General features: G+C 46.9%; 1 protein-coding gene across 1 annotated transcript in view; it reads right to left on the reverse strand.

Annotated features, from left to right (window-relative positions):
• SRGAP3 (SLIT-ROBO Rho GTPase activating protein 3) overlaps nt 1–13,850 on the reverse strand; it is a 259,104-nt gene that overhangs the window by 36,910 nt on the left and 208,344 nt on the right. The window contains 3 exon segments of the mRNA XM_032592349.1: nt 688–748; nt 5,980–6,082; nt 11,031–11,058. Coding sequence (XP_032448240.1) covers nt 688–748; nt 5,980–6,082; nt 11,031–11,058 — 192 coding nt within the window.

A 13,850-nucleotide genomic window follows, 5' to 3' on the forward strand; every position in this document is an offset into this window, starting at 1 on the left:
CTCCTTACTTCCTTCGCCAAAGCAGCCCTGCTGCCCTCCAGCCATTCTATATCCCCTTTTAATTAGTCTCTAGGCATTGCCACTACCTGAAATTGTATTATTTATCTACTTATTTCCTTGCCCTTCTAATTGGTAACATAAGCTACCTAAGGTCCGCACCTCCCCTGTCTTAGGCATTCAATGCCTGTATTCCTCCCCATTGTCAGAACAGTGCCTGCTCCGCACTCTGAAAATACAGTTTTCGAGGGGTGAATGAATGAATAGATGGAGGTGCAAAGAGGCACAGGAGATACCACGGTCGGCAAATCCCAAACCTTGTATTTCCTTTATGGAGCTTACTGCAATCAAACTGCTAACTCATTGGTTGGCTACGTTCAGTGCTCGGAGCACAGAGCTCTGACGCGGGTCAGGAGAGGGGAAGGAACTGACATGATCCTCCTACCCATGCCTTCCCTGACCCTCTGTTCTCCTAGATCCTGGGTGTTCTCACCACCACCTTCTGTCTCCAGACATATGAGGCTCAGAAGAGCACTCAGCACAGCAGCTGTGCCAAGAAGCATTTTCTCTCTAGGAAGCAGGGAAGTAACAGGAAGCCTTCCAAGATGAATTAGCGTCTCATTTCCTCTGACAACAGCCCAGCACCTGTTCTGGAGAGGGCTGAGAACACTGCCCCAAGACCGAGCTTACCATATAAATTGATGTACCGGATGCAGCTCTCGACTACAAGTGGTATAGCTTGTCCTGAATCCTTAAGAAAAAAAAAGAAATTGTGAGTTGTACTGGGCATGGCAGCCGGCAGAGGAAAAACGACAATGCAGACACAGATTATAAACTCAAGCCAGAATATTAGTACCATCGGATTAGTAGGAAAATAAGCAAGGAACTGCTAATCCTAAAGTCTCCACAAACAGTTAAAATAGAAAATCTCCAGTTATGTGCAGAAAAGACATAGCTATGATAATTTTAAAGAAATGCTCTGTCTTCTTACTCAGCTGGGAAGAAATCAGGACTCAGGAGGTTGACAGGCACATCGGGGAAGGGGAGGGAACCCACCCGACAGATAGGGTTGGAGTTTGCTCTTGAAGAGAGCTCTGCCTTCACTCCACTTTGCCCCACTCAACCCTTATCCTCCCAGTGCTCGAGCACAAAAAGGCAGGATTCAAAGGCCTCCTTCTAGCATGGCAGTATCTAATGCTTGAATTAAGAAGAACACACTATGGGAGGTAAGGATGGCCCCAAGGGTCCTTTTGAGCTCTGAGAAAGGAAGGCCAGGTCTACTCCTGAGGTACAATCTAAACATCCAGGCAGATGCTTTGTTTAACAATAAACATGTTACGAGGAAAAGTTCTGGAAACAGCTAATGTCAGCCATTGACCATTGAATGGCCAACCTTAGTCAAAAAGGCTGTATAAGACACAGCTCTAAATACACACGTCTATGGGGGAGGTGGTGAATCTACTTCCGATTACATCTTCCTAGATGGGCCCATGGCCACAAAGAGCTGGGCAAGGGGTAGTTTTCTCTTGGATGCCATGATTGGTTGATCTCTCTGGTATTTTGGGTCACTTAAAGAACATAAAGTCATTTTTAAACTGTCTTTAAAAGAGGCCAAATTAAATCACTAGGCTCCTCAGGTGAGGAAACAATAAGGCATATGTAACATGCTCTCGTAAAGGGACAGAAAACACCCACAGATTTCAATGCCTTTGGGGTTCCTCCACACCCCACCTGTGAATTCACACCTTGATTAACTACGGTCAGGGAGAGGATAGAAAAATGGACCCTTTGGCAATAGGCATGGTGAGCCCTGCTCTAGAGGTCAGTACTAAAGACAGGTTCCATTCAGTTGAATGGAGCTAACGGACCTTTCTAGTAAATACCTGGTTCCTGGTTCGAGCATTTCTTCTTCCTCTGATAACAAAAAATAAACAGGCAGCAGAGCAGGAGAAAAAGAAAAGATTATGCAGGAGTAAGATCAGTTAGAGTAAGCAGATCCTTCAGAGTCCGTGAACGCCGAAATGCAATGGCAGCCAGCAACGGTCCTGGGGAGACTGCCAACCAGTCTGCCGATGGGGAGGGCCGCCCATGCACCTCAGGGCCTCGTAGGAGCTCTGCACCCTGCCCCCAGCTAGCCTCCCAAGGTGCCTGCCTCGGACACCAGGTGGCAAAGGGGCCTCTATCAGTCCTTGTCAAGTGCAGGGATGTGTGTACCGAGGTGTGTGCTCAGCCCCTTCTCCTCGTCCCATGTTTAGCTTCTCCTCAACACAGGGGTTGTTACTCACCGATGGGCAAGGGCCCACCTAAGACACCTTAAGGTTAGCCTAGCTGCCCACAAAAAGGAGGGGCACACACCTTCAGGCGTCTACTGTAACACTGTCTCTGGAAGTCAATTCAGGAAACCTCATTCTTAGTAAAAAGCTAATTGTACCAAGACTGTGTTTATTAGGTACCCTCTGGATACAACCCGACAGGACTCCACCTGATTCCACATTCGAACAGCTTCCCATGCTTTCCTACCAAACACCCTGGGTACCTTTTCCTGGGTATCCATTGGCTTTGCTCTCCTTCCTACCCCGACCCTCACACTGGCACCGAGAACACCTCAGGGAACCCCAAAGCTGAGAAAGGCCTGCGGAAGGGAGGGCAGTAAAGAGTCAAAATGTTGTTATGATCTTGTAGGTAGCACTGGAGCCTTTCCTTTCACTAAAGCCACTGACGCCACCCATTTTCAGGGGAGCACGGTCTGTTCGTTCTTCCATATGCGCAGCAGTCAGGCTCTGGGGTGGGTGCCACGTCTCATCCAGGCTGCTTGAGAGGCTGACCTGAGACAGCGGAGGATGGATGCCTTCTAGCTGGTGACATCTGTCCAGTACCCAGCATCTAAACAACTAGAATTATATGTTGGCTAAAACGACCTGAATCCTAGAATGGAGCAAACAGCCTGTCAGATGGGACTGTATGAACAATCTCCTAAAAGCTAATGACAACAACAATGGCTAGTATTTCCATAGTGCATACAGTATGCCAGGAGTACTCTAGAAACATGGCATATATTAGTCCATTTGATTGCGTCACACATGCATGAGGTAGGTAATTAATATTCTCATTTTATAGAAATGGGGTGAGGGCTCTGCCTCCCAAAATTTATAATAAAATTTAAGTGGGCTTCAAAATTTATAATAAAAATTGGGTTTCCTTCTGGCTGAGAGGAAAAACAACAACAAAAAAATCAAGGATGTTGAAAAGGATGTTCCGAGGACCCTAGAAATCTATAAACGTATCTGTCATTCTTAACCTGGGGATGCTGCCTCGTCCCACTAAAATCCTCATCATCACGGAGTCCCAGGGATGTTATTTTACCGAAAAACCTTTCACAGGTTTGGCATTTGAAAGCTGGGCGTTCTCCGATCATGAAGAATCTTCTTCCAGACGGCACGTGAATCATACGAGAGAACTACACTCCATTCACAAAGGCTGAAGGACTGAATATATCATAACTGCTTTCTCATTCTCTGAAAGTGAATAACCCTTGAGGGCGAGCCCTGCTGCATGTAAGTGCATCTACACACTGCCTAGTCATAGCAGGCACACAGAAGAGTTTGTTGAGCTGCCCTGAGAGTTTGTAGCATAAGTACAGTGTGACTAGGAGGAAATGCAATCGTGTTTAACAAATATACCCTATTTTTTTTTCCAGCCAAATGAGTGTTATTCTTCCGAGTCCCCTGAGGAAGAGGCTGGGCACTTATTCCAACAGTGTGACACAGGCTAAGTGGCTTTTCAGAGCCGGACAGCCAGCCCCTCTATAGCATATGCCTCTTGCCATTTTCTACCTCCAGGGGTGTGGCAGCGCTGAACTGAAGGATGCTTTTCCTTCCAATGACCAGGGCGTCCATTCTGATACGAAGTTTGGGCACCACCGACCAGGGCCATGCTACAGGCTCTGAGGAACACTGACCAACGGCAGCCCTGACAGTATATTATTAGCATAAGAATGTGGTGGCTTCCCAAGGTGACTTCCTCCGGGGCAAACATGTGGTTGAAGAAGTTCTGATGTGTTTCTCAGGAGGAAGAAGGTCAGATTAGTTGGCAGTCACACACTGCATGTAGGAGCTCTCTATTAAAAGACTATTTCATTAAACAGAACACCGAATTTTCAAGTCCTGTCGGATAGGAGTCAGTTCCTTCCAAGTGCCCTGACTTATCACTGGTTTCCAAAGAGCTGGGCAAATCCAGGAAGGCGTGCCTGTCTCTGGGCCTTCATTCATGGTCGTCCTCCTTTCAGGGACTTCTGTCCTGCTCCTCTCTGCTTTATTCCTACCCTTTTCTCACCTCCCCCTGCCCCCCTGCCCAGTGCCCCTGCAGAAGTCTCCTGTGTTCTAAGGCTCCCAGTGCTTCTTGCTCTGAGCTCCCACGGAACTTACTTGCAGTAATTCAGAGCGTGCATCCTGAACCACCTTAGCTTTCTGTGCTGAAAATCTCCCGAGCAGCCCTATATGCTCCTTGGAGGCAGGGAGAATAGCTAATGTTCCTTTTGGTCCCCTCTCAGCTATGGGCAGTGGCTTTTCCGAGGGTAAGGGTGGACTGAGAAGAAGTCTTGGTGGAGACAGGAAGGGAGATAAAGAAAGAAGGACTCGATGCAGCTGTGTCTTCCATGACCTGTTGGATGGCAAACTGCTCACTCCGGGTCCCCCCCAAACAGTACCTCTTTCCTGATGCACCCAGGGGCACCCCTCCTTTTTGGATCCTCCGTGCCTCACCTTTAGGTATCCTAAAGCACCCCTTGCTGCTCCCTGCCCCTGGACCATCCCAAATGGTCCCCTAATGTTCCACTGTCCCCTTCCCTACTGTCCCTTCCCCAGAGCTCAGCCCATAGGCAGAGACAGCTCTGGGACCCAGGCTGGCTCTGCTTACCTGGTCCCATGCCTGCCCCCTCACCCCATCCTGCAGGTCCCGTGCGCAGCCTGTCAGGACGGAGGAAAGAGTACACTGAGCAGGGATAGCTTCCATCACTCCTAAATTGTCAGCAAAGCCGAAGAGCATTTAGTTTTCTCCTGCTTGACACCAGCCTTCTTTTCTGCAGAAAGTGTCTTTGCTGGATAATGGAGGGCTCTCAGATAACTGGCAGGGACCTTCTCCCCTGCTCCCCCTAACTAATGTTTCTCAAGCATCTCCCTGCCCCCTGCTTCCCTTTGCAATTCTGTGGCCAGCTTCAGTGTCCTTGAGCCATTCATTCTATCTGGGATGCCTTGGTCCTCTGCCCTTTGCATCCAGGAGGCAAGAAAAGAGAAAGTCACTGAGCTGCAACACTTTCATGTTTAGTTTAGGATGTACAGGGTTAATCTAGAATTCTAAAGGGACTACCCCAGCTCAATGCCTAACAAGAAGCAAAACAAGGTGGGAGAGTTTTCTCTCAAACATTTTATGTGTTTCCTTTGCTGCTATAGTCTCAACCAAAACAACAACAACAACAACAACAATAACAACAATAATAATAATAATCAGTTGTATAAAAATACACTCTTATCTGCAGGATTTTCTTTGTGTTGCTTCTAACCAATCGCCTCTTGGGAGGCATAGATGTGAAGTGAGGCAAGGTGGTTTCTCTAACTGTCCCTCAGGCCTAGCTAGGACTGCAGTTCCTGAAGCAGGAAAGCATGGCTGGCGGGGACCACTGCACTGGCATTTCAACCCCACTTGGACTCCATGGGTTTCATCATGATCGATCCTTCCTCTGGGGCTGAGGATCCTGGGAAGGCACTTAGGATCAAATGGTCAGAGACAAAAGTAGTCTGCCTAGAAGCCCTTACTGAAGCTAAGAGCAGGCTTCAGTGAGGAACTAGCTTGCTCCAGGGCTGGGGCCAGGGCACGACTGAAAGTTCTGGTTGGTTGGGGTAGGGCTGTTGGCCAAGGGGAGGAGGTGGAGAGAGGCTGCCATTACATTGGGCGCATTCGCGGACTCCGTGGCTCCCCAGCAAGTACCTTAATAAACGCTTCCATACAGCCGTTAAATAGTTTATGGCTACACACTGAGAGAGGCCTAGGTCTCCTCATTTTCTGTGGTTTAGGGGGAAGGCAGGGGGGCCTAGGGAAAATGGAACAAAAGAAATCAAGAAAGCAACCAACGCAAACATACAACTGGGAAAGACGCTCTTTAAAACCCATGGCTGAAGGAGAACACAAAATGCAAATGGAAACCCCTGAACCCTCGGCACATTGGTGTCCAATGCTCCATCTGAAGGCCTTTGGATGTTTAAGGGAATCTTAATTTACCCACAATGTCAGGCAGGAGCAATGCTCGCATAACATAGATGCATTCTAGATCACAGGGGGGAAATAGTATGTATCCAGGAAACCACTGAAACCCCAATCAGAGGCTGTCATCCTGCAAAGCTGACCAGATGGAGGAGGAACCAGGGGACAGAGATGTAATCTGTAGCCTGAGAAAGCAAGACACTTTCAATGATGATTGGAAGGGTTAATTTTCATTATTTTGGCTTAAATTCATCACCGAGTCTCAACTCCCAATGTACCAGGGCACTGATCTTTCTAATGCCTCTTGGCATTTCAAATGCACTCGACTAATCTTTATTTCATTGATCTAAGAGCTAGGCAATTATTATTCTCATTTTAGAGATGAAGATACTGATGCCTGGAGGGAGCCTACAGCTTCTTTGGGGTCCCCAGGTGACCCGAGATAATGATCATATCCTGTTCTTTAGTCAAGTACACTTTTGATTCAAGCGCTTTCAAATCCATTATCACCCTTAACGTCAGCTCAACCCTGCATATACGGCCCCATTTTATAGAGGCAGACTCTGAGGCCCAGAGAGGGGAACTGGCAGAGCCAGGCCCCAAACTCAGGCCTCTATGGCTCCAACGCCAAGATTTTTCCCAACCGGGCCAGTCATGGAGCCTTAGGGCACTTTTTCGTTTCCAGCCAAGGACTCCATCCATCCCATTAACCCTTGCCAGCGGAGGACCCAATGGATCAGGTTGAAAGTGTCTTGCTTTATTTTAGGATCTCCATTCCCTGTGCTCCACTCTTGGCTACAGGGAGGGGAAACCATACCACAGTTCACCAGCAACAGTGAAACAGCCACAGACACTGGACCAGTTTCCAGAGTTGCTCACCATGCATATACCTGTGTTGGCTTATTTGCTCATCTTTCGCCACCCAAGTTGGCCTGACTCAATGCTGCCAGCCTTCCAGGGCAAAGGGCTTTCTGAGGTTAGGAGAAGGGCCCCTAACCAAGAGAGGCAGTTCATTTTCAAATGGCTTGGTTCACAATTTAGGGAGCAACAAGTGGGGACCCAGCCTGGCACAGCTAATGTCCACACGTGACGAGCAAAGACCTGGTCCCCAAAGTCTTGATTGATTTCTGTGGACGGGTAAGAAATCTTATGGATTGGGGTGCCAATCAAGGTGAAAGAGGTTCATGCTGCCTCTGCTCACTGGCCTCACTGTGTTGTGCTTGTCTTCTTCAGCAGCCCAGCCATCTAGGGGAATCTAGTGAGCTTCTCCTACGTGTTTGAGTACTGAGCAAATGCTGCTAGCTCCAGGACATGCATGGGCAAAGACACAGCTGAATCCAAATATCATGCCACCCAAACATTGGAACCAAAATAACAGCACAGACCAAAATTTTGAAAAGAAACAACAGGCAAGACTATTTCAAGCCCATCTTGGATCTATGTCAATTTGGTTAGCTAAGTCCATGTCATTTCTTTTTTGTAAGTTACTGAATTTTTGAGGATGTGGGTATGTGGGGGTGGTATTTCTGGCAAAGGATCCGCTTTGGAGCTTCCAAATGCCAAAAGAGAGTGTAAACAATGTGACACAAGGCCATAGGTTTTAAATCTTGGGATTAGGAATAACTTGAGGATATAGCAACTGTGCCACCTCGTCTCCCTAGTGTTTGGGGTTTCTATTTGTGAGCATTCTTAGATGGTTTCCTTGTCTCATGCGTGATACCCTCACGACAACCCTGTGAGGCAGGCAAGACTTACTAAATTCACTTTAAACATAAGGCAAATGAGCCCATGAGAAATTAAGAAACTTCCCAACGGGCACACAAAAAATATGTGATTGGGGCTAATTCAGCTCTTCCTACTCCAAATTCTGTTGTGAACGTGAAACTGGGAAGTTGATTTTATCCCAGAGCATCTAGCAGTCGCTCTAAATTATCTATTAAACTCCCATGGCCAGCAAAAGTAGAGATTCTTAATGTAGGTGTTGGATACCCAATACCAAAAATTCTAGGGTGGCCGGCTGAAGGGTTTCCTTAAAATAAGTGTAAAGGAGTTTTTTCTTTAAGTTTAAACAATGGAATAAAGAGGGAAAAGGATACTTTTCCCATTTCTCCTGCCTATTCCAGAAAGCAAAGGACTGCTCAAATCACTGGGATTTCTTTCTTTGTGTGGTGTTCTGTGCACTGACCGGAAATCTCTGACAAGGAAACGTAGCTATCCCAACTTTGCATGACATCAAATCAATTTTGACTTACTGAAGTGCTGGGTGGGGCACAAAGTGGGGAGCAGGGGGGCAGCTCAGCCAAGGAAAGTGGGGCAGCCTAAGCCTTCCATCTCTTCTGCTGCTCAGTTGCAGAGCAAAACGGAAAGAAAGAAAGAGAGAGAGGCAGGGAAAACAGGAACAGAGAAAGCCACGGAGAGGAAGAGAGAGAAACCAGAGACCAATGTCCCCTTTCTGCCTTTCAACCAAGATGAAAATTAACATATACTGGCAACATAGGAATCAGCCTCAAAATTATTCTGTGACCAAAAGGGTAGTGATTAAAATGTTCCCTAGATAACCCAATAGATGTGCGTGTGAACATCCAAAATGGTGGTAGTGCACTGTAGTTCAGTGGCAGTCAGGCCCCTGGAAGCTGTGCATGAGTACGCATCAGGTTGCATCTATCTGGACAAGAAATCTCAAGTGATTTCACGGCTAATCCACACCATGGGGACAAGCCAACCTGAGTTAGGGAAGCCAGTCTGTAGTTAAAATAATCACAGTTAAACCTTATACTTGTATCTGACCGTGCCATTTATTCATATACTTTTCAAGTGCACTCTTGCACCTGGTCTGCCTATTTTACAGGGTTATGAATTGGGATTATTCTAAATTCTTAAGGGTGAGAAAAAATGTAACATGTTGCAGCCCATGTGCAAAAATTGGTCTGTCTATACAAGGCCAGCAGCAACTTGGCTGAGGGGACCTGCTCAAAGGATCATCCAAAATGACACTAATGTTGGGCAGGAAATTGTGGAAGATACAGAGAGCCATAGCATAGAAACATCTTACCCAGGGCCTTTAGGATTAAATTAAAAACCACTTCAAGTTGGCAGTGCATTGTACAATGAATTTAAAATGATTTTTGGAAGGGGAAGCTTTCAGTTTACCAACAAAGTTGCCTCTGACCTTGGCCAAGGGCCAGAGTACAGATGGCTGGGTTTGCAGTTTACTATATCTAAGTGGGAGGTCTGTAGTCCCAACTTGTATTTCCCAGGCCCTAGGTTGAAGAGGGTGTGGAAGACTCTCTCTCAAATGGCTTTATTTAAACAACAACAACAACAACAACAAAAACATCAACTTTTCTCTGAGGTAGACCCTGGGCCCTGGCCAAGGGTTCGATTACAGATTTCTCATGAAATCTGCTGGAACCATCTTCCTTTGCATGAGTTCTAGGAATTAGGAGGAAGTGAGGGATGGCTCAATTCATCCCCCATCTGTTTTCCTATTTGCAGACTTTGGTGTAAAATGTGGCTTCTGTTGTTTGGGGACTACAACAACATCCTCTTGCCAGAAAAACGAAAATAAGTAAGGAGTTTGTTTCTGAAAGGTTCTTAGAAAGTGACCCTGCACATCTGCTGGCCCTTGTACAGGAAGGTCCTTGCCTGGCATTACGAATCATCCAGATATTCCCAGACTGCCAGGGCCCAGCGGAACAGCTGCAGAGCTGAGCTTCTGGAAAGTCCTCAGTCTCCCCCACCCTGGGCCCAGCAAACTGAAAGCCTCAGAGCTTTCCAAGCCTCTTCTCAGCCAACTCTCATCCAGATGAGCAGGAGGGGGGTTGAGGGTTCATCTTTCCTCTTGCCAAGTATAACAGCTTTCCAGGATTCTGGGCCACTGGCTCAATTTGTGTTGGGCAGTGGGATAACTATTGCTGCGAACTCAGAAAGGGATGGGGTCTAAGAAACAACTCAGACAGCAACACGGCTGCTTATGGATTTCAAAACTCTGAAAGTGGAGGAAAGGTCCAGTCACTGAAAGTCAACCCCTCAGCTACCAGCTGCTGAGTGGAAAGTGTTCACTGGCTCTGGTCTGCTCAAGGAAAAGCGCAAGGGTAATGTTGAGCAAGCTGAAGAGAAAGCAGAAGTTGCCCATTTGTTACTTTCCCAGCAAAGGGCTCTCCCATCAGTCCATCCAAGTGCCCATGAGGTCTGAAGCCAGGGTGCGGACAGTAGGGGCGTCTGTGTGCACTGATGTGGCTCTGCACATGCATATGCCCAGGTGTGTGCCATACGAGCCAAATCCAAAGCCTTGGCAAATGGGGACCCCAGGATGGGCCCTCCGCCCGGGCCGGACAGTTTGCTCAGCAGCCACAGAACAGATGGGGAAACAGGTCAACAGCTACCCCCACAGCCTCTGGCTTCTGCTGTCCGTCTTCAGCCACTCTGCAATATATATTACTGTCCCACCAGATGGAAAGCGCCAACAGAACATACCCCCACTTTCCCACAGCAGCTGGGAAAGGCGCCTCCCCCGCACCGGCCTGTAGGGGGCGTGGCTTCACCAGCACAGTGTTAGGACAAGCAAAACAGCCAGCCTTCTCTCTTGCACAGCCACACCATCCCCCCTGGAGACACTGGGGAAAAGCTAGACCACTCTTAAGAACAGCCCAGCTTCTCTGAGCTCCTCGGCAGCATCTGCCTTCCCACCTTCCCGCCTTCCCGCCTCTCCTGCACCTCCCCTCCACCCCGCCCACCTCAGGCAGCAGGTGGAAACAACCAAGATCCCTAGCTCTTACCTGGTTGTGCCACATTCTGCTCTCTCCCCTGGAAAGAAAAGTATACATTGATGTTAAATTGGTTTTTTTTTCTTTTTTGACCAGCGAACATTCATCTTTTTCTAAAAAGAAGAAACAACCGAACTTAATTATTTGTGAAATGGGAAATCTAATTATGCCTAAGTAATGGTCTGCTGGAAAGAATGGAGTCTCATTAAATCCCCAGTGCCTCCTATCTGTAAGGCTATGTTCACATAAATTTCATTTCGTGTTGTTCATGTATGTTTTTTTTTTCTTTCCAGCAATTTTCCAACTGCAGCCTGCTGACCACATGCTTTAGAATTTTCTGGGGATGTTGTTAAAAATGCAAGGTTTTTTTGCTTTCCCATGAGCCTCCTGAATCAGAATCTCTGAGCTAAGAAGCCACGAATCTGCATTTTAACAAGCACCGTGGGTGATCCCTTCTCTGCCTGCCAAAGCTCGAGAACTCACACACTGCTTTATACCAACAAAGGTTTGTGGAGCACCTGTCATATGCTTGGCCCTGAAAAGCAGCAGCCAGAAGATACCTTCTTGTTATTCCTCAGCCCAGCCACATCCCCACCCCGACCCCTCCTGCCTTCATTCTCAGCTGAAGACCTCGCTTCCTTCCCTGGAGAAGAAAATCAGTAAGACGGGTCTTGGCATGCCTCCATACGATGCACCCACCTACCTATGCCTGCCCATTCACGCTCTACCTCCCGTCCTGGTACTCTGGGGAAGCATCCCAATTCTGCCAAAGCTCAGACCTTCTGCCCGTGCTCTGGGTCCTACCTCTTCCACCCTTCTTGGGGCCTCTGCTTCTGCAAGTGTCCCCCTCGACACCTCTAACATCACCAATCTCCTTTCTTCTGGATCATTTCCACCAGCATACAAACATGTTCTGGATAAGTATAACCTAGTTTTGAAACCTCCCTGGGCTCGCTTTCTCACTCCAACTCCATTCCCATTTCTCTCCTTTAGAGCAAAACTTGCTGAAGGAGCTTTATAGAGGCACTGTTGCTTCCCCCACTCACACCACTGCAGCTGGCTTCTGGTCTCACCATCCACAGAGACTGCTTGCTCCGTGTGGCCGGATCCACTTATCTTCTGCATCTTCTCTGCTCTTATCTGACTTCTCAGCACCATCAACTCAGTGAATCACTCTCTTCCTCTTACCAAGTGTTCTCCTTGATTTTCATGACTCCACACTTGCCAGGTGTCCTTCCCACCCTCCAGGCTGTTCCTCAGTTTCTCTTGCTGTCTCCTCCTCATCTGCCCCCAGGAGGTGCACCCAGCTCTCTTTCTACACACCCTCTCTGGGTGACCTAAGTGCTGACTGAGGACTCCCTAATCTTACCTCCAGATCTTCTATTCCCCTGGAATTGCAGACTCCAAGCCACTGCCTTCCCTTTTATTTTTAATGGCTTTATTGAAGCATAATTTACATATCAAAAAATTCACCCATTTGAAATGTATGATTCAATGATTTAGTAAATATTCAAAGTTGTGTAACCATCACCACAATTCAATTTTAGAACATTTCCCTCACATGAAAAAGATTCCTCAGGCCAATTCACAGTCACTCCCTCTCTCCCTCTCCAGCCTATGACAACTGCTCATCTATCCTCTGTCTATGGATTTGCTTATCTGGACATTTTACAAAAATGGAAGCATTCAATCCACAGTCTTTTGTGTTAGCTTCCTTCATTTAGCATATGCTTTTGAGGTTCATCCATACAGCATGATTCAGTACTTCATTCCTTTAATGGTGCAGTTGAGAACCTCTAGGCCATGCTGTCTAATAGAAATATAATGTAGCCACGATTTTTAGCAGCCACATTAGAAAAAGTAAAGATGGGTGCCTGGGTGGTTCAGTCGGTTGAACGTCCAACTCTTGATTTAGGCTCAGGTCATGATCTCACAGTTCATGAGATTGAGCCCCAAGTTGGAGCCTACTTGAGATTCTCTATCTCTCTGTCCCTCTGCCCCTCCCCTGCTCATGCTTTCTCTCTCTCTCAAAAAAAAAAAATAATAATAATAATGAGGGGTGCCTGGGTGGCTCAGTCAGTTAAGCATCCAACTTCGGCTCAGGTTATGCTCTCACAATCTGTGAGTTCGAGCCCCGCATCGGGCTCTGTGCTGACAGCTCAGAGCCTGGAGCCTGCTTCGGATTCTGTGTCTCCCTCTCTCTCTGCCCCTCCCCTGCTAATGCTCTGTCTCTCTCTGTCTCAAAAATAAATAAAAACGTTAAAAAAAATTTTTTAAATAATGAAATGAAATTAATTTTAATAACATATTGTGTTTAACTTTATACATCAAAAATATCACTTCAATGTATATTAATATAAAAATTCATAAAGTATTTCATATAGTTTTTGTATTAACTCTTTGAAATCTTGTTTTGATTTTATACATCTTAATCCATACTAGCCATGTTTCAAGTGTTTGATAGCTATATGGCTGGCAGCCGCCATACTGGACAGCTCTAGACTCTAGAATCCCATCCAGCATTCACATGAAAGGACTTTTTTTTAAATAATTTTTTAAGTGTATTTATTTTGAGAGAGAGAGAGAAAGACAGTGTGAGTGAGGGAGGGGCAGAGAGAGAGGGAGAGAGAATCCCAAGCAGGTTCCACGCTGTCAGCACAGAGCCCAATGCGGGGCTCGATCCCACAACTTGTGAGATCATGTTCTGAGCTGAAATCAAGAGCCAGATGCATAGAAAGTACTTTTTAAAAGAAAGAACCGAGCATTTATTTTCTCTACAGAAAACAATACCGAATGAGGATAGGGGCAAAAATGAGGGGAAGAAGAGAGTAA

This window comes from Lynx canadensis, chromosome A2, assembly GCF_007474595.2.
Source record: "Lynx canadensis isolate LIC74 chromosome A2, mLynCan4.pri.v2, whole genome shotgun sequence".
Classification (NCBI taxonomy): domain Eukaryota; kingdom Metazoa; phylum Chordata; class Mammalia; order Carnivora; family Felidae; genus Lynx; species Lynx canadensis.